The sequence below is a fragment of the Sciurus carolinensis genome, chromosome 11 (genome assembly GCF_902686445.1).
Source record: "Sciurus carolinensis chromosome 11, mSciCar1.2, whole genome shotgun sequence".
Lineage (NCBI taxonomy): Eukaryota > Metazoa > Chordata > Mammalia > Rodentia > Sciuridae > Sciurus > Sciurus carolinensis.
In genome coordinates this window covers 41,674,374-41,698,473 of record NC_062223.1, presented here as the reverse complement: position 1 = coordinate 41,698,473, position 24,100 = coordinate 41,674,374, and the positions used below count along the sequence as shown (strand labels likewise).

At 45.0% G+C, this 24,100-nt stretch overlaps 1 protein-coding gene across 4 annotated transcripts in view; it reads left to right on the top strand.

The window, feature by feature from the left end:
- Prr5l (proline rich 5 like) overlaps positions 1–7,155 on the top strand; it is a 75,583-nt gene extending 68,428 nt beyond the window's left edge. For all 4 annotated transcript variants that reach the window (XM_047517247.1, XM_047517245.1, XM_047517244.1 and 1 more), the window contains exon 9: positions 4,433–7,155. In XM_047517247.1, coding sequence (XP_047373203.1) covers positions 4,433–4,827 — 395 coding nt within the window. In that variant the 3' untranslated portion in view covers positions 4,828–7,155. The remainder of the gene's footprint in view (positions 1–4,432) is intronic.
- Positions 7,156–24,100: the final 16,945 nt, after the last annotated feature.

Genomic DNA, 24,100 nt, shown 5'->3' with positions numbered 1-24,100 from the left:
TGTTTCTAAATAAAATACAGAAAGCAGGGCTGGGGATGTGGCTCAGTGGTTGAGTGTCCCTGAGTTCAATCCCCAGTACCCACCTCCAAATACTGCTGCTTTCCATGTACCCTTACCCCCAAACAGAAGGTTCCCCATACTTCTATAAAACATCTGAGTCTCTGTGGACAGTAGGAGTAATGTAGCTCCTACCTGCCTCGGCTTTGCCCTCTGCACCCCCGTGGCAGACCAACCTGACCCTCAGACACACGGCCATTGGCATGTAGTGCCTGCTCTGTGAATAGGTCCCGTTAGGTCAGCGGCTGAGTGGTTTGCGGAATCCACCCCTCCACCTGGGTTTCTCTGCAGCCAATCCACAGTGCCTGCTTTTAACAGCAGCGGGAGAGAAATGAATTGTTTTCAAGGGCGTTGGTTTTAAAGGATGATTCTTTAATGGGGTCCTTGCTGCTTTGAACTCTCCCAGTGCTTCTGTTTTATAGGTATTGATTTTTTGTGATCATAAAAGTAATCTATGGTTATTGTTAGAATGTGGGGACATGATAGAAATGTGTGGCTTGGCGGGGACAAGGCCTCATCCACAGACTCCTTCTTCTTGGTTCGCTCCTTGGCATGGTGTCTCTGATGCTCAAAGGGGCTGCAATGGCCCTGACCCTGCCTGTCCTGGACATCCCAGCCTCCCCTGTAGCAGGAGTGGGGATGGGTGGTGCTTGCCGTTGCTTGACTTGAGAGGGTGGCCTGGCTCAAGGAGCGCGTCTTTGGAGTGGGACAGCAATGGCCCCGTGAACTGTAGTTGTGTGGAGCAGGGAACGTTTGGGGCTGCCACCTGGAACCCAAGGGAGTGGGCGGCACCCCGTCTTCCTCTCCTGTGCAGTGGGGTAACGAGCCCCACCCTGCCTGTTTCTGAGGGAGATGGGGACTCGACCGTGAAGCCGTGGAAGGGAACACGCTACGCTCTGCCTGTGGTCATTGGGTTTAGAAAAATCACTACTGTTACTACCAAACTGCTCCCTCCTGGTTCTGAGCCGTAGACTTGGGAATTTAGTCCCAAGGATTGTAATTTCATTCTCTTGTCATTAGGTGGGTGCGTGCGCATGTGCGCGCGCGCGCGCGCGCGCACACACACACACACACACACACACACACACACACACAGCTGTGAACTTTGCGAGTGGACACGTGCAGATCTCACCCTGGTACTCATCCAGGAGCTTGAGCTCTGGAAGAGCTGGGCACACGTCCCGGCCCTTGAGATCCATGGGAGGAGCAGGAGGCAAACCAAAGTAGCCTGGGCCAAGTGTCCCCAAGGCCAGTCTGAGCAGCACTGAGTGGTTTCCCTTTAGAGAGCGGGCTCCCCTTCCCGGCTGTGTGGGGTACTGATGCTGTCAGGCCTCTCTCTGCTGCTCCGCATATGTCACTTTTGCCTGCTGGAAGAAGGGGTGTGTTCTTGTGGGGTCTTTGGGGAAGGGCACTGTAGAAAGCAGGCTGGTGTGCTCCGGCTGGAAGAAAGGCTGAGCAGAGGGTCCTGAGCAGAGCCTGCCTGGCCCTCAGCATCTCCCTACCTGCCTTCAATTGGCGCTCGCAGGCCAGACCCACTGCAGCGGGCAGGGCTGCCTCCTGCCTCACCGAGGCCCTGCACCAGCTCACGGTGCCACCCTGTGGGAGCACAGCAGGGATGCCTTAGGAGGAGCGTGGGTGGGGGACTCCTTGGGGACCCAGGGACACGGCATGCCGTGGTCCATGCCAGACCATGTGGGCTTCTGGACCCACACACAGTCCCTGTGAAGGTTGGGAAAGGAGAGGCCCCAGGAACTGGTGGCACATTCACCTTCTCCTTCGAGAATCATCTGCCTGGACCTTGGCTATTCGACTCTTTAGTTCATTTCCAGCCGCTCCCCCATCCTAGGGGTTCCCTCCTTCTGAAGAAGACAGGGAACCGAACTGGTGGAGATCCCCAACTTTTTCTTTTCTTTTTATTTTTTTTTTTGGTACTGGGGATTGAATTCAGGGCCACTTATCCACTGATCCACATCCCCAGTCCTTTTTAGTATTTTATTTGGAGACAGGGTCCCACTGAGTTGCTTAGGGCCTCACTAAGTTGCTGAGGCTGGCTTTGAACTCACAATCCTCTTGCCTCCGCCTCCCGGGCCGCTTGGATTACAGGCAAGCGCCATGATGCCTGGTTCGAGATACCCAACTTTCAGAGGTCAGGGCCTGTGTCTTGTTTGTGACGCTGAAGTGATCTAACCTCCTGCTGCCTTGGTGTCCCCATCTATGAATAGTCATAATGATAATGGTACCTCCTCCCTAGATTGGGGGTATTTGTTTAGCTCATATACCAAAGTGCTCAAAACAGTGCCCAGCACCCCATAATAGCCACCAGTGCTTTTATTGTCATTTTAGGTGACGCTTCTCATTTTATTCACCCTGCACACAGGCATACACGATAATTTAGACCTTGACCCCTCTCTCCGGTCATGTTCACTTCGAAGGCTCCGACTGTTACCAAGTTCCTGGTGACTGCAGTGTTCATATCCCAAAATGGTTTTTTTGTTATTCGAAAAGCATGCCCATGGAATTATATTTGTAAAATATCAACAAGAGGATAAGGAAGAAATTTTTAAATTCATCGATAACCTCTTGACTCAGAGGTAACTACAGTTGGTATTTTCACATATAGTCTTCTCAGCTTGTGTGCGCACACACTTGTGTTGTGTGCACACACACAATACCCAGTATAATCTGTGTTGTTCATCAAAGGAAAAAATGCATATAATTGCGTTGTTTATATTCTGCTTTTGTCACCAAAAACCATACTGGGAACATTTCCGGATGTCCTTACTTTGAAAATATCCACATTTCCAACCGTCTCTTCCCGCGTGTCTGCCCAGGGAGGCACTTCAGGCTTAGAGTCAAAGTGACCAGTGGGGGGCTCACCAGCTGCTTCCTCTGCCTCCACCCCACCCCAGCCCCTTCCCCAGGTTAGCTTGAGTGACTCCGTGCTGTCCTGTCCCACCCCCAGGGCCTCATGCTGTCCTGTCCCACCCCCAGGGCCCATCCCCACCTGGATGCCTCTGCTTCCTCCCCCGTCCAGTCCCAGAGTCTCTCATCTGTCTGTTTGTAGTGTGGGGCTCTCTGGATCCTCTGTCCTGTCCTCACCCTCTTCACTGCCACAGTCCTAGTTCCTGTCCTGGTTTCCTCTCCTCTTGACTCTGATGTGAGCATTGTTTTTTCTTCCTCACACGCAATCTGTACCATAGACAATGGTGCCTGAGCTTCTCCCTGGAGCCCCTCACTTCTGGTCTCTCTGGTCCCGTCCCATCCTCACGTCCCGCTAGGGCAACCTTGTGGAAACAGCCGCATCCCACCGTCCAGCCCCGTGGCCTGTGGTGCACCACCGGTGTTTCCGTCTGGCACTCAGGGGCCTCCTAGGACATGCTCACCCTGCCCGCGTAGACGCAGCTCGTCATTTGGCGGCCTCTATCCCAGCCAGGCTTTGACCTGAGGGTGCATTCCGGTCAGCCAGCTGCCGCCCTCTTCCCGCTTGGTTCAGCGTCCTGCCACCCTGAAGGCCCGACTCTGGTGCACATCCTCCTTGTCAAGTTACCTGGGATCCCCAGATATTTTTTCCCCATCTTTGATGCTGTGTACTGGCCTGTCCTTCCCTGGGGGTAATTCTGTTATAGCTGTTGGTACTCTTTGCATGGACAGGGAGGAAGAGCGAGGTCCAGGGGAGACAGAGCTGTGTGAGTCCCAGCTTGACTGTATTCTAGCTGATGATCTAGTGTTCTCATCTGTAAAGTGGGAGCAAATAACATATCATAACTTAGGTCCCTGGGGCCATCCACAGAGCCTAGCTTATCCTCCAGTGGTGCCAAAACCTGTCTGAATGCAGATTTGGCTTGACTTGAACACAGAACTCAGTTCATCCACCTGGTGGGAGGTGAGGGGTCCAATTTGGAGGGTGGTTCTGCTGCCTAGCTGAGCACCCCCTGCCCCCAATACCCCTCAAAGACTGGATGGAAGCCTTCCAAGCCTCTTTCGCCTGATTGGTTGGCCCTGCAGAGACCACATCCTGAACAAGGCCAGAGGCGTCTTTGGAGCTAACTCAGCCAACGCCCAGGTCTTCCAAGATCGGTAGAAGGGGATTTAGGGCACATCCAGGGAGGCTCAGGCAGCAGCTGGGAAGGAGTCCCTTGCCCTAACCTACCGGGGACACTTACTGTGGGGGGAGGGCAGGTCAAGGGCAGTGTCCGGTGTGAACAGGTAAAGTTGCAAGAGAGACATTAGGTCACTGCCTGGTTCCCGCCTGGATCCCAGCAGGCGGTTCCCAGAGGAGAGCCACCTCCTCCTCACTTTCCCTGCAGCCAGTGGGAGTGTCCCCTCACCACTGTCCCTCCCCAGTTACAGCCTTTGCTGCTCTTTTCTCTTGCAGCCAGGCGGCACTCCAGGGTCCGGCCCAAGGTGACCCTCCTGAACTACGCCTCCCCAGTGACCACAGCCAGCCGGCCGCTGAACGAGATGGCCCTGACCCCGCTGACGGAGCAGGAGGGAGAGGCCTACCTGGAGAAGTGCGGCAGCGTTCGGCGGCACACGGTGGCCAACGCCCACTCGGACATCCAGCTGCTGGCCATGGCCACCATGATGCACTCGGGCCTGGGGGAGGAGGCCGGCAGCGAGGACAAGTGCCTGCTGCTGCCGCCCAGCTTCCCCCCGCCCCACCGGCAGTGCTCCAGTGAGCCCAACATCACTGACAGCCCCGACGAGCTGGAGGAAGTGGCAGGGGGCAGCCAGGAGGACTCGGACCTCAACTGTGCGTCCCTCGGCTGAGCCGCCTCCCCTGGGGGGCTTCCCAGCACCTGCTTCGCTTCTGGGACAGATAAGGCCAGTCCCCGCCATGGACCACCCAGGGGCTCTTCCTTTGTGCAGAGCTGCCTTGTTTCTTTTAGGGTACAGGCCTGGCCTAAGTGCCTTAGGGGGAACCCCTCATTTCAGTGACTGACCAGCTCCTCGCAGCCACACAGACCTAGTTGCCTCCTGCTCCCTCTCTGACTCCCAACCTCGCCCGCCTGACTTGGATCTTCACGCCTGGGCCTTTTCCCCTGAGATGGTGGACCGGCTGGTGCTCCCGACACTACACCCGAGGCCCCGGCATTAGCCTGGCAGAGGTTATCAGGACCGCGCACAAAGTAACCCGTGGGCTCTTCTCGCAGAGGCGTGCAGGGGGAGAGCAGGAGTGAGGTTCTGCTGGAGTGAAAGTCACCTGCGGCCTGTCACGCATGGCCCTGTGAATGCACCTCCACCCTGCAGTGTTGCAGTTGCGGGGAAAACACTGCCCACTGGTGGCCGAGAATCCATCCTCCCCTACGCCCATGCGCTGCCCAGACGGGCTGGCTGGCGCCTGTCTTTCATTAAACCTCAGCATTTCCCTCTCAGGCTTCCTCCCAAGCGCAAGGAACTAACCTCCTTAGGAGTCACTGGTGCCTTAATCTCTCCCATCTCAGAAGTGGACCCCCTTCCTATTGTGGTGTGAGGGGCTGGCTGAAACCCATTAGTCTGTACCTGGATTTGACTTGAATTTTTAAAAACGTGTATGGTTTCAAAGGCTTGTTTGCAAGTATTTGCACGTAGGGTCTTGCACTGTGCATTTCCAATGGGGTGTGTCTTCAGACTGAAAAACAAGCAGACCCCCTGGGAAAGGAGACTGGGAGTGGCTCAGAATAGCTATCTGTGGTGGGCAGGGTGCATGGGCCATTTGGGTCCAGAGTGGCCTGCGTTTGTGAGTGTCAGGGTTTCTGGGCAAAACTGCGTTGGGGTATGGAGACTGTTTGCCTCGTGAGTAGAAGACTATAGCAAACAGAATGTTGCTATGCTTGATGGTCGGTCAAGAAGATGATTGGGGGCAAGTTCTTCTGGAAGGATGTTTATTCCTTGTGATTCTGACATGCTGGTCTCCAAATGCTGCTTGAGGCAGCAGGTACTGCGTACGACTGCTCCCTCCAGGTCTGGGGGTTCTTTATCTACCTGAGTCCCTGTCCCCCTCTTGGTATTTGTCTGTTGGCCTCACCGATAGCAGCTCCAGAAAAAAGAGAAGGTTCCCCAACTGCGTGGGGCACATGGTGGCCTTGCAAGCTCTTGGAAAGTTTTGTTTATGAAATCTTAAGCTGCGAGCCACAAGGCAAGAGAGGACTGGGAGATGGTGAGGGTTTGTTTAAGTTGCCAGTTGGAGAAGAGACCCCCTCGGCTCATCTAAACCTTGATGGTATTTCCCTTCTGGGTAAAGATCTGAAATATGTCTAGAGTTGTGTTTTTGATGATTTGTGACTTGGAAATTTTTGTTTAAAAAGTTGATTCAATTTCATCCTTCTAAGAGAATGATGGAAGAGAAATGTCCAAAGAAGATCTTCTGAGCTTGTGTTGTATAAAGTCCACAAATTGACTAATATGCATTAGCAACAGAACATCATGATTTATTTAACTGATGGCTTTTGTCCTCATTAGTACACTTAGTACACACTTGAGACTGCTATTTATTGATCCAGGCAAAGTAATTAGTCACGCTTGGGTTTACTTTTTCAGTTTATAAGATTAATGATATGTGTTTTTAAAATACCTTTTCCATCTCTCAGATATCTCTGATGTGGCCAGCAGTCATCAGTTAAATATACAGCCTCTCAGGGTGATAATGACAGTGTCAGTGCAGACCAGTGTGTTTAATCGCTGCTGACCGTGAGCCAGTTTACAACTTTACCTTTGTACACACCTGGTAGTACAGTAAATATTTCTGACTATACACATAAAAATTTTGTGGATGTTTATGATCATTTTATCCTTCAGATCTTTTGCAAGTGCGATATCTGTGGCATTTTAAACCACTTTTCCTCTCCTTCGTGCAAAGAAGATTCATTTTATTTATGCCAGGATTTTCCCACAGCTGAGGTTTAATGACAGAAAGCAATCACCACTCTCGACTCTGAGTGAAAACAAACCCAAACCCTTTTGTCATGTTGTCTGTTTCCAAAATGGATCTAATAAACATAGTTTTGTACATATCACCCTGTTGCCATCCTGGTGCTTCAAGTGTGTCTTGGTTGAATCTGCAAAGCACAGCAGTCAACTTAGATCTTGATGCATCCTGTGCTCCCTACATCCAGGGGTTAGTCAGCTTTTCTTTGCTATGACAAAACACCTGAGAAAAAGAACTTAAAGGAGGAAAGATTTGTTTGGACTCATGGTTTCAGAGGTCATGGTTTCCATGGTCACTTGGTTCCATTGTTTTAAAGAGAGGGAGGGAAAGAGAGGAAAGAAGTGAAAGACAGAAAGAGAGAGAGAGATAGAGAGAGAGAGAGAGAGAGACCCTTCAAAGCAGACCCCAGTGACCTACTTCCTCCAACTACCTCCCAACTCCTAAAGTTTCCCCCACCTCCCAACAGATCATTAAATTATGAATCCATCAATGGAGTCACCTGTCGATGAGGTCTGAGCCCTCAGGATCTGGTCACCTCCCAAAGGCCCTGCCTCTGAACACTGCTGCCTTGGAGACCTTTGAGCTTTTGGGGGATATTTTAGATCCAAACCATAAAACCCTGCTTGTCCTGCCACCTCGTCTTTTCCTGATGCTTCATCCCCAGAGTGGTCTTGGCTGTGGTCTTGGCTTTGCTAAATCTACCCTGGGTTGTGTCACCATCCTGCACAGGCAAGTCATTTCCTAGAGGAACAGCCTATCAGTGCCATTTAGGAAACGCTAAAAATATCTGAGAAGGCAGGCCGCTCCCCAAATAAATGTGGCCTCTCTTCCCAGAGTGCTGGACCTCAACGGGGCACCGACTGTATTTACTCATTGACTCTCTCCTCATACATCCCCTCTGATGCTGGCGGGCAGAGGAATTTATATTTGCTCTGCATAAACACTCGGAGGAGGGCGATGGCAGCTTAGTCTGAGCCCTCTGAAAGCTGAACAAGTGTTTGAAGAGATGTGATCTGAACTGATGATAATCCTATGTTCTTGCTGAGCCTTGGCAGGCCGTTGCTATGGTAAACAGTCACTGAGCATTCTGCCTTGGTGGGTTTCCTGTTGTTAGTGCATCTGTGACGTTAATGGACCACCCTTCTGGTCCCTCCATCCACTCATCTCCCCATCAGATCTTTTGTGGCACTGCCACTGCGGCGGGGCACTTTTCTTGGTGCTGGGGATACGTAGCAGACCGTAACCACAGTGCCTGCTCCCTGGGGGGTGGTGGAGAAGCTGGAAATCAAGCCAACACAGCCTTTCAAATAGTGAACAACACTGGATGATAAAGAGCCGGTGACTAGAGGTGACCAGAGGGTGACGGGAGGTAAGGTGGAAGAGGTGGGCTTCTCAATGTGGGCTTGAACTGAGAGCCGAATGATGTGGGACCCTGCTTTTGCTTCCTGTCGCTGCTGTAACGAATTATAAGAAACTTTATGACTTGACACACTTATGATCTCCCGGCTCCGGAGGTTGGAGGTCCAACTTGGGTCTCACTGTTCTAAAATCAAGGTGGCATCGGGGCTGCGCTACTTTTTGGAAGCTCTGGGGGACGGTCTCTTCCGGGCCTCTGTCCGCCCCTCCAGGCTGTGGGTGGTCCTCGGCTCTGGCCTTCTTACTGCACCTGCACGGCTCCGCCCACTCGCCGTGCCCTCTTCACTTCTGAAGACCTTCGCACTTACGCTTGTCCCCCCAGACTCATCTCCCATCTTGAGGTCCTCGTCATGTCCACACAGGCCCTTTTCCCTCAGAACATGTATAGTTCCAGAGATGACAATGTGGACGTCTTGCTGGAGGGACATTATTCTTCCTGTCGCAAAATCCTCAGGTGCTGCTTCCTCCGCTGATTACCTGTTAGTGTGGGGGAAGGTTTCTTGGCAGACCATCTTAGCTGCTCTGAAAATTCCTTATCCACCTGGACATCTGTGGGGTCTCGCTTTGTGGAAATCTTCTGAGAAAAAAGACTGGGAAAGCAAGATGAACCCAAGAAGCCTTCCCCAAGGGTTCACCCTGTTTGTGCAGCCTGAGGAGCTATAGTAAGTTGACTGAAGATCTTTTAAAAGTCCCCAAGTGCCCTTGAGCACCCCAGCCCAATTCCCCAGCCCCGAGATCCTTGGTAACTCCCTCTGGACTCCAGCTTTTGGTGGGTTCTGCCCTTGCTGCCCCCTCCACTGCTCCAGTAGGAGAAAGGCCCACCACACCATGCGCTGGGGACCCCAGGAAGACCCGACTGCAGGTGGGGGCTGCCTCAATGTCCAGAAGGGCTGGGTGACCTGGCACAGGATCCATCGGCCTGACCTCCACCCACCATGACCGGGCTCTGGCAGTGGCCATGATGCTAGAGACCCGCCCTCCCGCCTTTCCTCTCTGGCTCCATGTGCTCCTCAGGCCGCCACTTCCCTTGCCTGAGCTCCTACACTCAGCACTGCTGTGTCTGTCTCCAAATTCCATTTCTCCCTTATGGACATCCCAGGTGGTCCCCTGCTCCGAACCTGCTCCTGACTTCCATAAAACCCACATACCTGAGCTGGTCATGTCTTCAGGTTCCTTCACGCTGGCGCCACTTGCCCTTCCAGGCTTATGGCTACTCTCTGGCTCCCTGTAAACCAGAGGCCAGCATGGTCACCTGGGAAGACACCTCCCACCTTCTCACGCCCTGCCTGGCTCCTAATGCTCCTTCTCCCGAGACGCTCGCTGCTTCTCTGCTTGTACCTCTGTGCATTCTTAGCCGGGAAGACAAGAATGTGTGGTGCTTGTGTTTGCACGTCTGGGGCCTAGAGATAGAGAAGGCTCAGAGTCACCTGCACTGAGCGAATTAATGGGAGGAAATCATCCTGATCTCCACGCTTTTCTCCCAGGTGCATGCAGAAAGACCTTCCTCCCTTGTTTCCCCCAGTGCTTTCCAGGCATGTTCCAAAGGGACAAGGGAGCCTGAGAACACAGGTGGGGCCTTGGATCCGAGCCCTTCCTGCTCCAGCTGGTGGCAGCTACCTTCCTGTGGAGAATTAACTCAGTCCACGGGGCTGCTGTTTTGCTCCGGAGTCCCTGGCCTCTTTCTTGGCCTGCCCTCTTTATGCCTGTGGTAAGACAGTCCTTTGGTGCCTGGATTGGGGAAAAGGTAGTTCGTCCTTATTGTTCACCTTATTGAAGCCCGCTTCTTTGAAGAAACTCCCTCGTCAAGAAGAGGGGGTGGGGCTGGGGATATAGCTCAGTTGGTAGAGTGCGTGCCTTGCAAGCACAAGGCCCTGGGTTCATTCCCCAGCACCATAAAAAAAAAAAAAAGTGATCAAGAAGAGGGGGTGTCCCAGGCCAGTGTGCTGGGCTCCCGAGCTCAGGCAGCCAGCAGACGGTGAGATTCAAATTCCTTTGCCTTGTCGTAGGCGCGCCATGCTGATCTCACAACCCTGCGAGGCACGCACCACCCTCGTTTTGCAGATGAGGAAACTGAGGCTGGGGTCTTCTAAGTGATGGAGCTGGGTGGGTCTCAACTCCAGGTTCTTCAGCCAAGTTTCATGGTCAGACCATGAGGGATCCTGGCTTGATTCAAAATGAGGAAGGAGAATTGTCAAGCCAGGGTCATAATTTGCTCAGCCTGCTACAAGGTTAGTGCTGGTTTTACAGTTTCTAGAAACACCAAGGAGCAAGCTGCACCTCTTGCTCTTCCCTGGCCACCTGGAGAGAACTCATGGGGCAGGAGGTGGGGTGAGGAGATTCTGGTGCCCTGGACAGTAGATTTCTGAGGTAACACATTTCAGTGTTTTTATTTTCCCCTTAATATTAAGTTTGAATTTGGCTTACCTTAAAAGATAATATTTTAATAAGTTTAATAATAATTTAATAAATGACATAATAATTTTGTCTTTAGAATATTCAAATTCAAAGACCTTTTTTAGGCCTTTAACTTCAGCATATAAATTTTATTATTCTATTTATAAGTCCAGCGGAGTTTAGCAATAACTTCAAACCTTTGACTAATGCTTGGTCCTGTTTGCAATCTTAGCTCAGCCCTTCAGACACTTCTAAATGAATGTATACGTTTACTTATTTTTTAAATACTTCAATTTTTCTGACAGCAAACAAAATCACCCAAAATCCTAAATAATTATAGAAGCAAATAAGCTTATAAATAAAGAAAACCTTAAGTTCTATTAAATGATTTTATAGTCTACTTAAACTTAGATGTCACCATAAAATTCACAAGTCTAAATTAATTCTCAATTACACATTTTAAAGTGGAGTTATAACGCTGTCACATAATAGGCTTTATTCTCTTAAATATCACACGTATCTCAAACACCTAATATGCACACGTTCCTTGATAACATGAAAATATTGGTGTTTTGGTTTGGCTTCTTTTAAGTCTTTCTACCCTTACATCTAAGTGCTCCTGGGGAGTTGGTTGGTCATGCTTTCTTTTCTCTCTCTCTCTTTTTAAAATTTGTTCTAATCAGTTACACGTGACAGTAGAATGCATTTTGACACATCATACATAAATGGAGTGTAACTTCTCATTCTTCTGGTTGTACAGGATGTAGTTACACCGGTCGTATAATCGTATATACACAGAGTAGTAATGTCTGATTCACCCCACTATCCTTCCCACCCCCATGGTGAGGCTGTTGCTGGGACTTTGCAAACCACCTTGGCTTTGTCAGCTGGGGCCCTGGCAGGCCGGACCAGAGCCTGAGGCTCTAGAGGGAGCCTGGGAGGCTGGTGGAGTGAGGACTGAGGACTCCTCCTGGGAGGTGAAGTAGCACTGGTGGTCTTCCCCATCCGCAGAACCAGACTTCACCCCTTCCCCTCAGACACCTCCCGCAGGAGGAGACCTGGGCCCAGCTTCAGAGGCCCGCAGCCCCGCCCTCAGGGCCCCTCTCTAACCTTGTCAAGGTCAATGACTCTTCTCTGCATCCCCAGTTGTAAGGGTCGTAGTTGCTTCCTGTAGTTTCCACCTGTGTTGTTCCTCTGTGTTCTCTTTGCCCCAAATCGGATTACTAATGCTTTATGTTAAATTCCCTCTGTTAAAATAGCTGGTGCGGCTTTTCTTCTCTGATTAGACTCTGCCTGAAGACAAGGGTTGAAAATACACTCACTGCAGGTAGCTGAGGTTGCGCACCGGGTGCGGAGACATTCAGAGTCTTCTTGCCACTCCCAAAGAAACTAAGACCATCTTAAATAATTTTGATGATTCCTCTCAGCATTCTTGAGTTCACAGGTAAAGTGTAGTTGATTCTCATGAGTCCCCCTGAGAGAGTCCTATTTATGATTGCTGAGTCAGTGACTTCGTAACTTAGAAATACTCTTGTAGTCCTTGTTCCCATCTTGTGCAACTGCCTAGCTCTTCCGTCAATCTTCAGAAGATGACTTTCTCATTGTTACTCATTAAATTGGTTTTTAATTTATTTGACTCTTCCAGCCCATGTCTAATGACCTTGAAGAGGAATCCTAAGAAATGTAATTACTGTCAACCTAATAGACTCCTGAATTCTTTCATTTTCTCAGGAACATGTAACTCTTTTAGAAAATGCCTAAATTTCAGTCTGATATCAGTTAATATCTCATATAGCTTTGTTTACGATCTAATTTTGGGGGTCATTCCATTCTCTATAGGTTACTAACAGACACTTTGGCCGTCTACTTGAGCATTTTTGAGAAAGGCTCAAAAATGGAAGGCCTCTGGTTCTGGTCATAGAGGAATGACTTGTGTTAATCTTCCTGCCAAAATAATGATAGAAGGTAGGCAAAATATTTACAGCACCTGTCTGAAGGAATCGGAGAGCTCACAATGCAGGCAGGATGGAGAGGCTCTGATCCCAGAGAGAAAGCCAACAGACGAGAGAAGCTTCACATTCTTCCTGATTTGCCCCTAAGCACATTTCCCCAGTAACTGGTTAGGAAAGATGGTGGGAGGGGTGATAACAGAAAGCAACGGTCTTACTGGACTGAAAAGAGAATTCAAGGCTGCCAGAGGAGCTAGAACTTGAAGGTAAGACGACAGAGATGGATGAATCAGAAGTCTGCACAAAAGTTCCCCTTAGACTTAAATTGGTGGTGGACTCCTAAACTGAGCAAATGCAGTGAGAACTAGCAAAAAGGAAAGCAGCAGCTGAGAGGCTAAAGAGACAACTTGATTTCAGCTCCTACCTAATGCTGAGGAGATGGAGACTCAAGTCTCATACAGGTGGAGGGCTTTTGCAAACATCCCCAGCTTTTGGTTGAGATCCCAAAAGGGTCACACTCTAGGATAAGGGTCATGCCTAAAGTAGGATGGTTGACTTACAACTATATTAGTAATTACATTAAAAGTAAATGGACTAAATATGCCAATGAGAAAACAAAATAGACAAAATAAAAATAATAATATGCTGCTTAGAGGTGATGCACTTGAAATATTAGGACACAAAGACTGAAATTAAAAGGATGGAAAAAGATACACCATGTAAAAACTAGCCACAAAAACACAGCGTTGCTAATTAGAATCTTGCAAATTTCATTATGACAAAAGGTTGAGTCAAAAAGATCCTATAAATTATAATACATACTTACTATTTATCAACTATATACCAAGTACCATCCAAGGCATTTCACATTGTTTTGCATAGTCTTCCAACCAATTTTATGAAGTAAATTTTATCACTCCAATTTTACTAGATGAGGAAATTGAAGCTCAGAGACGCTTGCTTTAGATTACATAACTGGAAAACAGTAGAGACATGTTGTCTGATCTCTTACCAAAGAGCTTTTAATCATTGCTCTGCTTTCTAAGCACCATACTGCCTGTGGAATGCTTGCTTGAACTAGTTGGAGAGGGCCTGTGGGCACAGGACTATTATTTAACCTGAACATAGGCTATTCGGAAGCAACTCCTGGAACTCTGGACTGGAAACCATTAAACAGTGAAGGCTGTTTGTCTGACTGTATCTACACACACACTCTCTGTGTAAATGCTCTTCTCTTCTGTACACATGATCCCCAAAATCTACCTCAACCCCAGTCTAGGGGACCTCGTAGTTCATGGGCCACAGCCTAACTTCTTTAAATTTCTTAGTCCAAATTCTCAAGAATCTGACTGGTCTGCTTCAAGAATAATATTCAGCCTGATCCAATCAGCTATTGCTCAGGAGTACCATCCCACCTTTTAGGTTTTAACCTCTGTTAAATCCTTCTTTTGGCATTGAAGGGAATTTGGAACGTCTCAGAGAGACTTGTCCTTCTCAGTCTGGGTCCATGTATATGTGGGCAAGTGAGAGCCAGGGCAGAAAAGCCCTTGTCCTCCTTCCCAAGAAGCCTGGAAGTGGAGGCAGGGAGCAGGCTCATGTAGAAGGGACTCGGGAGTCTCCAGAGAGAGTGGGGAAAAAATGGGTTCATTTTCAGGATGGAAGAGAGAACTTTGAACCAACCACGAAATGAAGCCCTTTTCCTAACATGGACACTCAGGGGCTGGAGGCCTCTCTCTTTCCTTGGGTTGAGAGAGGGGCACTTTCTCTCAAGGAATATTGCCAACCACTGCTGCTCCTCTTACTACTGGGGCAGGTACAGCTGGAAATGCCTACAGAGAAAACAGGCTGAAGTTTTAGGCATAATGTGCTGTGGTGATGGAGGGGGAGTTCAAAAAAATGCCATGTGTCATCCAAACTTCTGGGACCCAAGTAATTCTGTAGTAAGTGATCATAATAAAAGCATTTAACACTTTGGCCTGGTGTCGCCGCAATCCTTGCTCACTCTAATATCTCATTTAAACCTCACAGCCCAGCAGGAGAGACACTGCCATTCACAATTTACCCACAGAGTAATAGAGGCACAGAGAAGATGACTTGTCCAAGACCACAAAGTGGTGGTATCCAAATGTGAGCCCAGGCGATCCAGTTCCAGATACCCTGCTTTTAACAGCCATTGTGAACTGTTCCTCCACTCCTCAGCCCTACCCAGTTGAATTGAAGTCATTGAGAAAGACGGGAACTTGCCAGGTGGCCCCTCAGAGCCCCTGGATTCCTATAGGAAAGCCGTTCCCCCGAGGGAGATCCCCCTCTGTGGAGCTCTTCATCAGTGTGACAGCCATGACCCTCCACCCCACACCTGCCACCAGAGAGCTGCCACCAGTAGAGAGACAGTTCCAGAGAGAGACCAGGGGCCACTGCTTTGGGCTTGAACCTCACCCTCTGTCTTCTCCCTCACATGCTCTCACTACAATTGACAGACCCTTTTCTGTGCCCAGCTAAACTAGCTGGGTGACCTTTGGCAAATTACTTAACCTGCATTTCCTCTTCTGTAAATGCAGCTAATTATGCCTTCCTCATAGGATTAGAAAGCATAGATACACATGTATATGTGAATATGCATGTGTGTGTCCACAAACATACTTATATGCACTGTTAGTTAGTTTTCCATTACTGTGGCAAAATACCTGAGCTAATCAACCTAAAAGGAGGAAGGATTTATTTTTGCCCACAGTTTCAGAGGTTTCAGTCCATGGTCACTTGACCCTATTGCTTTGGGTCAGTGGGAGCCCAGTATATCATAGCAGTAGAAGTGTGTGGCAGAGGAGGCTGCTCACCTCATGACAACCAGAGACAGAGAGGAAGAGGAAGAGGAAGGCATCCCCTTCATGGGCATGCCTCAATGACCTAGTTTCTCCTTCCCTGGGCCCCACCCTTTAAAAGTTCCACCATCTCCCAATAGTACCATAGGCTGGTGACAAAGCCTTTAGTACTTGAGCCTTTGGAAGACACTTCAGATTCAAATGTTAAAACAAACACACACACACACACACACACACACACACACACACCATGAAAAAGATTTAGGCTATCTCTGGGTACTGAAATCATGAGTCTTATATTGCTCTTCCGAGTTGTCTATTAGGTTTCTATTTTTTTTTTTTCCAAAAACTTAACACTCATTCATGATTTTTAAAAATGTAAAAAAAAAAAAAAAAAAAAAAAAAGCCAAACAACTTAACAAACTTGGGATAAAGGGATCTTCCTCAACTTGATAAAGGACATCTGCAAGTTCTACAGTGAACATCCTACATGATGTTGAAGACTCAATGCTTTCCTCCAAAGATCAGGAATAGGGCAAGTTTATCTTTTCTTGCCAGTTGTATACAACTTAGACCTATGGGTTTCCAACAGCCATGGACTCAGGCAAGAAAAATAAATAGAAGACATATGGATTAGAAAGGAAAAAGTAAAGCTTTTTTATTTTCAGATGACATGATCTTGTGGAAAATCCTAAGGAATTGACTGAAACAACAACAATAACAACAACCCTCTTGAAACTCTTAAATAAGTACAAGGCCATAGTATAAAAGATTGATATTCTAAAAAATTATCTGAAGATGAAATTAATAAAATTAAGAATAAAATTTCACTTAACACTCACATAAAAAGAATAAAATGGAGGATAAATTTAACAAAAGGAGTACAAGTACAAATTACAAAATGTTGCTGAGTGAAATCAGAAAACATGTAAATAACTGTAGACACATTTAAAGTCCATGGATTGGATGTCTGCATATTGGAAAGGAAGCAATTCTCCCTACACTAATATATAGATTCAATGCAATTCTGATTACAATTTCAACAGACTTTTTTTTTTGCAGAAATTGATGGGTAGATCCTAAAATTAATATGGAAGTGCAAAACAACTAAAATAACTACAACAGTTTTTGAAAAGGAAGAGCAAAGTTGGTGAACTTTTGCTTCTCTATTTTATTCATGGTTTAGCATTATAGTAAACAAGATGATATGCTACTGCTATAAAGATGGACACTTAGATTGACAGAACAGAACAGAGTCCAGGAATTAATCCTTATACTCAACTGAATTTGGACAAACGTGCAAGGCAATTGATTGGAGAATTGTTCAAAATAGTTCAACAATGAGTGGTGAAACAGACACTCACATGTGAAAAAAATGAAGTTAAATCCTCTTCTTGCAACATATGCAAAAATTAACTCAAGCAGTTCATAGGCTTAATACGAGAGCTATATAACAAAAATTTTAGAAGAAAACAGGAGAAAATAGTCAAGACATTTCAGTTAGGCAAAATTTCTTAGCTATGACACAAAAGCATGGCCCATACAAGAAAAATATCATTACACTTCATTAAAGTAGGAAAAAATTTTGAAGTTCGGAAAAACACCACTAAGAATGTGGGAGGATTCAATGCAATTTGGATTACAATGTCAACAGGCTTTTTTGCAGAAATTGACTAGTAGATCCTAAAATTAATACAATAATGCAAAATAACTAAAATAACTAGAACAATTTTTGGAAAGGAAGATCAAAGTTGGTGAGTTTGGAGTGTGCAATAGATTGGAGAAAATATTTGCAAAATACATATCTGATCAAGGACTTGCATCCAAAATTTACAAAGAACTCTTAAAAATCAAGAAAAAAAAACCAAACAAATAATTGGGCAGAAGATTTGAACAAACCTTTCACAAAACATATGAATAACTACTAAGCACATGAAAATCTGCTCAACATCATCCGCCATTGGTGAAGTACAAATTCAAACCCCAAGATGCCATTTTACGCTTGCTAGAATGGCTGTCATGAGTCAGGCAGACAATAATAAGTGTTGACAAGGATGGAGAATGGGAAGCTGCCTGCATCCTTGGTTGAAATGTGAAATGGTGCAACCACTTTGAAAGTTTGGCAGTTGCTCAAAATTTTAAACTTAAAATTACCACATGACTCAGGAATTCCATTCCTAGGTATCTTCCTAAGTGAAATGAAGCCATGTCCACAAAAGAATTTGCATGTGCTTTTCCAAGCAGCATGATGCATAATAGCCCAAACTGGAAACAACTTCAACATCCATCACATTTTGAATGGTTAGACAAAACATTGGATATCCATATGGTAGGATTCTCTTTAGCAACAATGAAAGCACAAACTACAGACACATGGCTACAATTATGGACAGACCTCAAAGACAGTTTGCTAAGTGAAAGAAGCTAGACACAAGAGGCCATGTAATATTACATGATTTAGATGAAATGTCCAGGAAAGGCAAATTGAGAGAGACAGGAAGTATATGGGTGATTGCCTGGGGCTGTAGGTGGGAATGGGGATTAATTATAAAGGGCATCCTGGATCTTATTGCAGTGATGAAAATGTTCTAAAATATTTAAAACTGATTTATGGTTATAATTGTACTCAAATTATTTAATTGTACATCTGAAATTGCAGAAATTTGTTTAATGTGGTAAAATAGATGCAGTATAAACCTCCCCACTTGAACCATGTTTAAGTGTGCAGCTTTGTGGTAATAAGTATATTCACATTGTTGTCCAGTTATGACCACTGTCCCTCCCCAACATATGTTTCTCCTCCTCTGCTGGCACTGTGTACCCATAGACACTGGCTCCTCATTCCCTCCTCCCAGCTCTGGCAGCCACCATTCTGCTTCCTGTCTCAATGAATTTGAGATTCTAGGTACATTGCATAAATGCAACCACACCACATTTGCCCTTTTGTGAGTGTCTTGTTTCATAATATCTTTAAGGATCACCCGTATTATAGATTTGTCAAAATCCCCTTCCTCTTTAAGACTGAATGATAGCCATTGTATGTATGTACCCAATTTTGTAGATTCCTTTATCCAGTTGGGGTTGTTTATTGGGGGTGGTTTCTACCTTTTTTCTATTGTCAATAGTGCTGCTGTGAATATGGATGTATAAATGTCTTGAAATGCTTAATTTTATGATTTGTAAGATATACCTCCATAGAAGTACTTTAAATGAAACTTCAATCGTTTTCATATTTTAAAAGTCAATAAATGGTAGATGCTCTTATTATAAATACTAGTAAATTAGATGAATAAAGGGAGTTTTATAAAGTTAATTTAGGGAGCTGGGATTGTACATACTCAGCAGTAGGGATATGTGTTTAGCAGGCATAAGCTCAGGGTTCCAACTCCATCACATACAAAAAATTGTTTTCAGGTTTAATTTAATTAAAAAGTCTGGTTCTTGGTTAAAGAAAGAGGAAAACTACAAAAAACTTCAAAGAAGAAAAGAAATATTGGTAATCCCGCTTAGAGATAACCACTGAAAAATTATTATAGGAAAAAGCTACTAAATTTTAATTTTACTTGAAATTAGTAGAAGGAACTGAAATGAAGAAGTTGCTAATCTTTAGATATTTATTCACAACAGATATTCATTCCTAAACTATGCTCTAAAGGCAAAAAAGAAGTTATAAAAAAAACCATGAAGTTGAATTGGGACACATTTTTTTCATTTAAGTTCATTTTTTTTGATGATCATAGTTTAATCCCCCAGATGAACAATTGTTTCATAGAAATCAAAGGATATTTTTGATCTTTAGACAAAGAGCCTGAATTTTTAGATTAAAGACAAAAGAACAAAGTTTAAAACCTTAGCAAACTTTTATGATAAACTTCTAAGATAAGTTTTCAGGGAATGACTAGTTTTTAAGAAAAATAACTACAAAGATGAAAAAATCACTTATTAAAAAATCAAGAGGACGTGATTGTAGCTAGTGTCTAAAATAAATAAATCTAAGATATAAGAGTTCTGAATCTTGGTCCGTTCCTCCTCCCCCTGAGTTAATTGGGTCTTATTTTTGAACACATCAGTTCAGCATGAATGTTCTCACCCAGAGGTATGGGGTCCATTCATTCCCTGTTTGTCTTTCTTCACTATAAAAATAATTATTTAAGGGACTGGGGATATAGCTGAGTTGGTAGAGTGCTTGCCTTGCAAGCACAAAGCCCTGGGTTCAATCCCCAGCATCACATAAAAAAAATTTAAAATTCAAAAATAAGGTAAAAAATTAAGCAGTACATCCTTTCAATGTCATACTGGGGAATTTTTTGACAAGTCCCCCAAGAATTTTTTGATTTTCTCAAAGAATGCATCTGTGTTTGACTTGGCAATTTATTGTTTTAGAACCCAGATACTATGAAGTTATGTGTTAATTTGGGGTTTTCAATCTAGTTAGAAAAGATATTCCAAAGGTTATGGTATAATTAGCCTGAAGTATATTAAACAGCTTTATCTGTAACCTCATAACCTTATTCTTATGTTCTTTTTTGTTTTGAAAATGCTTCTCCTGGTGGATTTCTCAAGTGTTCCTGGAATCAGCTGCATCCTTATAATGGTTCAGTCACAACTTAATGAGTGGAATAAAACCTTTGAAATGTGCCAATTGTACATTTTAATGAGAGTCACAATTTAAACATTTTAACAAGTGTATGTTGATAGGTGATATATCTCAATGCATGCCTTCTCTCCTATCTGCGGTGACTACTTACTCTTTAGGCTCAGAAGAGTTGTGGGAGCCTCATTAGAATGCCGGTCCCCCAACCACCCCGAGGTCTGATTCAGAGTGAGAGGTGTGGGGCCTGATTGAATGTGTTTGACTAAGCACATCAGGAGATCCTGAGGCTGGTCAAGTCACCTTGAAAAAGTCCTCCCAAGCACTGGGTGCTAGTGAGGACCCTAGTGCCACATTGGTTCTCACTGTCCAGGGTGGCCAGAGGGGGCTATAGTTAAACTCTGAGACCTTGGCATGGACTGGCATCCAAGACTCCATTCTCCTAAACTTCAACTTGGATAAGTCAGCTGATCTTGGATGTTCATCCATCCAACTGCTTATGAGAATGGGGTGGGGGTAACCACGAATCCTTACACATAGGTTGAACCATATATAGGTTGCTAATATTCAACTCTTTGTTGACCTTACAAGAATGTCAGTTTTGTACAGTTTGATCTAATAACACCTCAGGTGTTTCTAACTTGAGCTGATTTGCCAACCAATTTGTAGATACAATAATTGGGATGAGGGATTTCCATCATTTTGAGAAAGTTCTTAGTAGCTTTACTTTCAGATTTAAAGCAAAAAAAAAAAAAAAAAAAAAGAACTGGGTTCCTAGAAAAAATGAATTCAGTATAACTTTTTGCATAGAATTGCCAGGGGATTTATGGACTCCTGAAAGCCCAGGGACTTGAGGTTAATTCTATTTCACAAATTTCTTTGAAGGCTGCATTCCTTAGGCATAGAGTTTTGCTGCCACCTACTGTCACATGGTTTTTAAACTAGTTTTGCTTTGTTTCCTTATCTGGAGTTTTGTAGAAGCTCTAAGAAGGTATCTTCTTACACTAAGTGAGAGAGTAGTTCAATTCTAAGCTGAAACAAGGACCTCACGTGAATTAACTTTACTACAGGCTATGGGGAAAACTGTGTGCTTTAGTGGACACTCTACATTGATTAGTGCACACCTTTTAGGTTTATCTGGTTCTGATTCTAATGAAATTTATTTTATAACTGTCTTGTACATCACTGATAATGCCACATAATTGTTATTTCTCGAAATGCAAATTACATCCTACTCTCTTGACTTTCCTTCTCCATTAAGAAAGCTAGTTTTGCCTCCATTTGCATATTTATTTCAATATTTCTGGTCCATAAGTGTCTGTTTTTTTGGTTTCTCCTTTGAACTAGTTATAATACCTGCTTGGTTCCTCATTAAGAGTTAAATAAAATCTTCAACATGTACTCATTTGATATCTGTATGAGCCAAGATATTACTCGTTTTGAAAATTATCCTTTAATAAAGAATGAGGTCAAATTAGATATCTCTGGTTTCCATTTAAGAGAATCCTGGCCCTTTCCTTGAAAGTGTACAGTCTAATTAAGGAGATGTTCAATGTTGTAATTTTTTGAGATATTAATACATTCCCCATCCTCCTTCTCCCAGCTACTCCATAAAAACTGGTAAGACCCTACTTCTTTACTTCAGGGGAGGTATGTGGTCAAACAAAAACAAAGGAGCTTGTAAATCTGGATGTTTTCCTAAAGTTCAAGTCCTTAGAAGATTTAGAGAAGTGAGAGAGGACCTCAATCTTGGAGGAGAATGGGGATTTTTCTTCCACTAAACAATGAGATTACCTCCAGTTAAAGGGTGGAGAGAGCAACAGGAAACACAGGACCAGATCCTGAGAAGGTACTTGGCCACAGGGGCAGGACCAACTGGAGCCCAGTCAGAATGCATGGAGCAGGAGCAAGAAGGGCTCAGAGAGCCCCCAAACATAGGGTCCTAGGAGATCGGTGCTAACCACTGTGTACTTAAGGTTCCTTGGCAGTGTTAGTGTGTGTTGACTGTGTGTGCAGGGGGAGGGTTGTTGGGGAGGAAGAAAGAGAATGAGTTTGGCCTCTAACCTGGGCTATTTTAAATTCTTAGGTCTTGACTCAGGTGGCAAGCTGCAATCCAAAACATTGATTTATGTTTTCGGGCTATATTTTTAAAATGAAATAGAATAGAAAATACCAGAATACATGGGGTACAGTAAAACCAAGTGTTTTTATAAACCTCTCATTTCAGTTGAGTCAGTGTGCATGTTATTATTATCATCGTTATTATTTTACCTAGTTAGCTATGTACACTGTAGGTCATGAGCAAGAAGGAAAAATAATCACAACACTGACTCTGAAAGCATAAAAGTAGTCAAGTTCAACTTTTAGTCTGTTATGGTTTAGATGAGATGTCCTCCAAAAGCTCAAGTGTGAGACAATGCAAGAACGTTTAGTGGAGAGGGTTGAGAGTCTTAACCTAATCAATGGATTAATCCACTTGAATGGATTAACTGAGTGGTAACTGTAGGTAGGCTGGAGAAGGTGGGACACAGAGGGCGTGCCTTTGAGGTTTATAGTTTGTCAGTGATGAGGGAAACTCTCTGCTTCCCGGACATGTCCTGAGCTGCTTCCCTTACACTCTTCTGCCATGATGTTCTGTGTCATCTCTAGCCCTGAGGAATGGAGCCAGCTGTCTATGGACTGAGACCTCTGAAACCCTGCACCCCCAAATAAACTTTTCCTCCTCTAAAATGTTTTTGTCAGGTCTTTTGGTCACAGCAGCGAAAAAGTTGGTGAAAACATACTAAAAAACAGAAAAACCCAAACTTGCTTCCCACCCCACCCCTGCAGTGGCTCCAAAGGAATATCAGATTAGGTTTGAAATAAATTTTCCAGCTCTTCTAATAAAGGAATGACTAGCTACTTTTGGCTGGGCTTTGTATACTTTGTCTATACAGCCCAAGTTCAGTGACCTGGGTGGGGGATGAAGCTGGATGAAGATAAGGAGACAAGCCCACTTGGGACTGGCTCTCTTCTTCTGTTTTTTAAAAATCCGACTCTGTCAATTAGTTTAGAACAGCAAATAAGAAGGTAGAAAGGATAAGAGTATTTTTCAGGATTTTAGAATCTCCTTTTTGGTGTGGTTTTATTATTTAGCTTTCAGGAGTGTTCTCAGAAGCACTTTTATATTTAAATGTATAGAGCTGCACCCCAGCTGCTATAGTTTAGATCGGAACTGTCCCTGAGGACCCATGTGTTAAAGGCTTGGTAACCAGCCGGTGGCACTATTAGGAGATGGTGGGACCTTTAACAGGTGGGACCTAGTTGGAGTAAGTTAGATCATTGGAGGTGTACCCAGGAAGGGGATGTTGGGACACTGGCCTCTTCCTGTCTCTTTGCTTCCTGGCCACCACAAGGTGAGCAGCCCCACAACCACATGTTCCCACCAGATGGACTCATTGTGCTGCCAGAGGCCCAAGGTAACGGTCAAACTGCTATGGACTGAAACCTCTTTCCTCCTTTAATCATCTCAGATTATTTGTCACAGTGACAGAAAGCTAACACTCTACCAAACAGAATTGTTGCGATTATGCCTCCTTCTCTGTAAGGCTACAACTTATTTTATTGAGTAATCTTGCTCCTGCTGGTTCTAGTACAAAACTTAAAAAAAATGTGGGAACAGTATAACAGCCGTTCATGAAATGGACTAGAAGATATAAAGTGCTAAGAAGCTAACCCAAAATAGAAATGGAATATTAAAAAAAATTATTGCTTATTCTGGGATTAATAAAAGTATTTTATTTTTAGAACTTTAAAATTAAGTTGGTATTTTTTAAAGCACTCACATATCTTATCAGCTTTTACTCCCAATAAGGGAGTCTATTTTAGAAGAGGCATGGGTTACTCAGAAGGTTAAGTTGTATGTTTTCTCATACATGGAAGTCAGTGAAGACAAAGGAAAAGAAAAGTGTGTGTGTGTGTAGGGGGG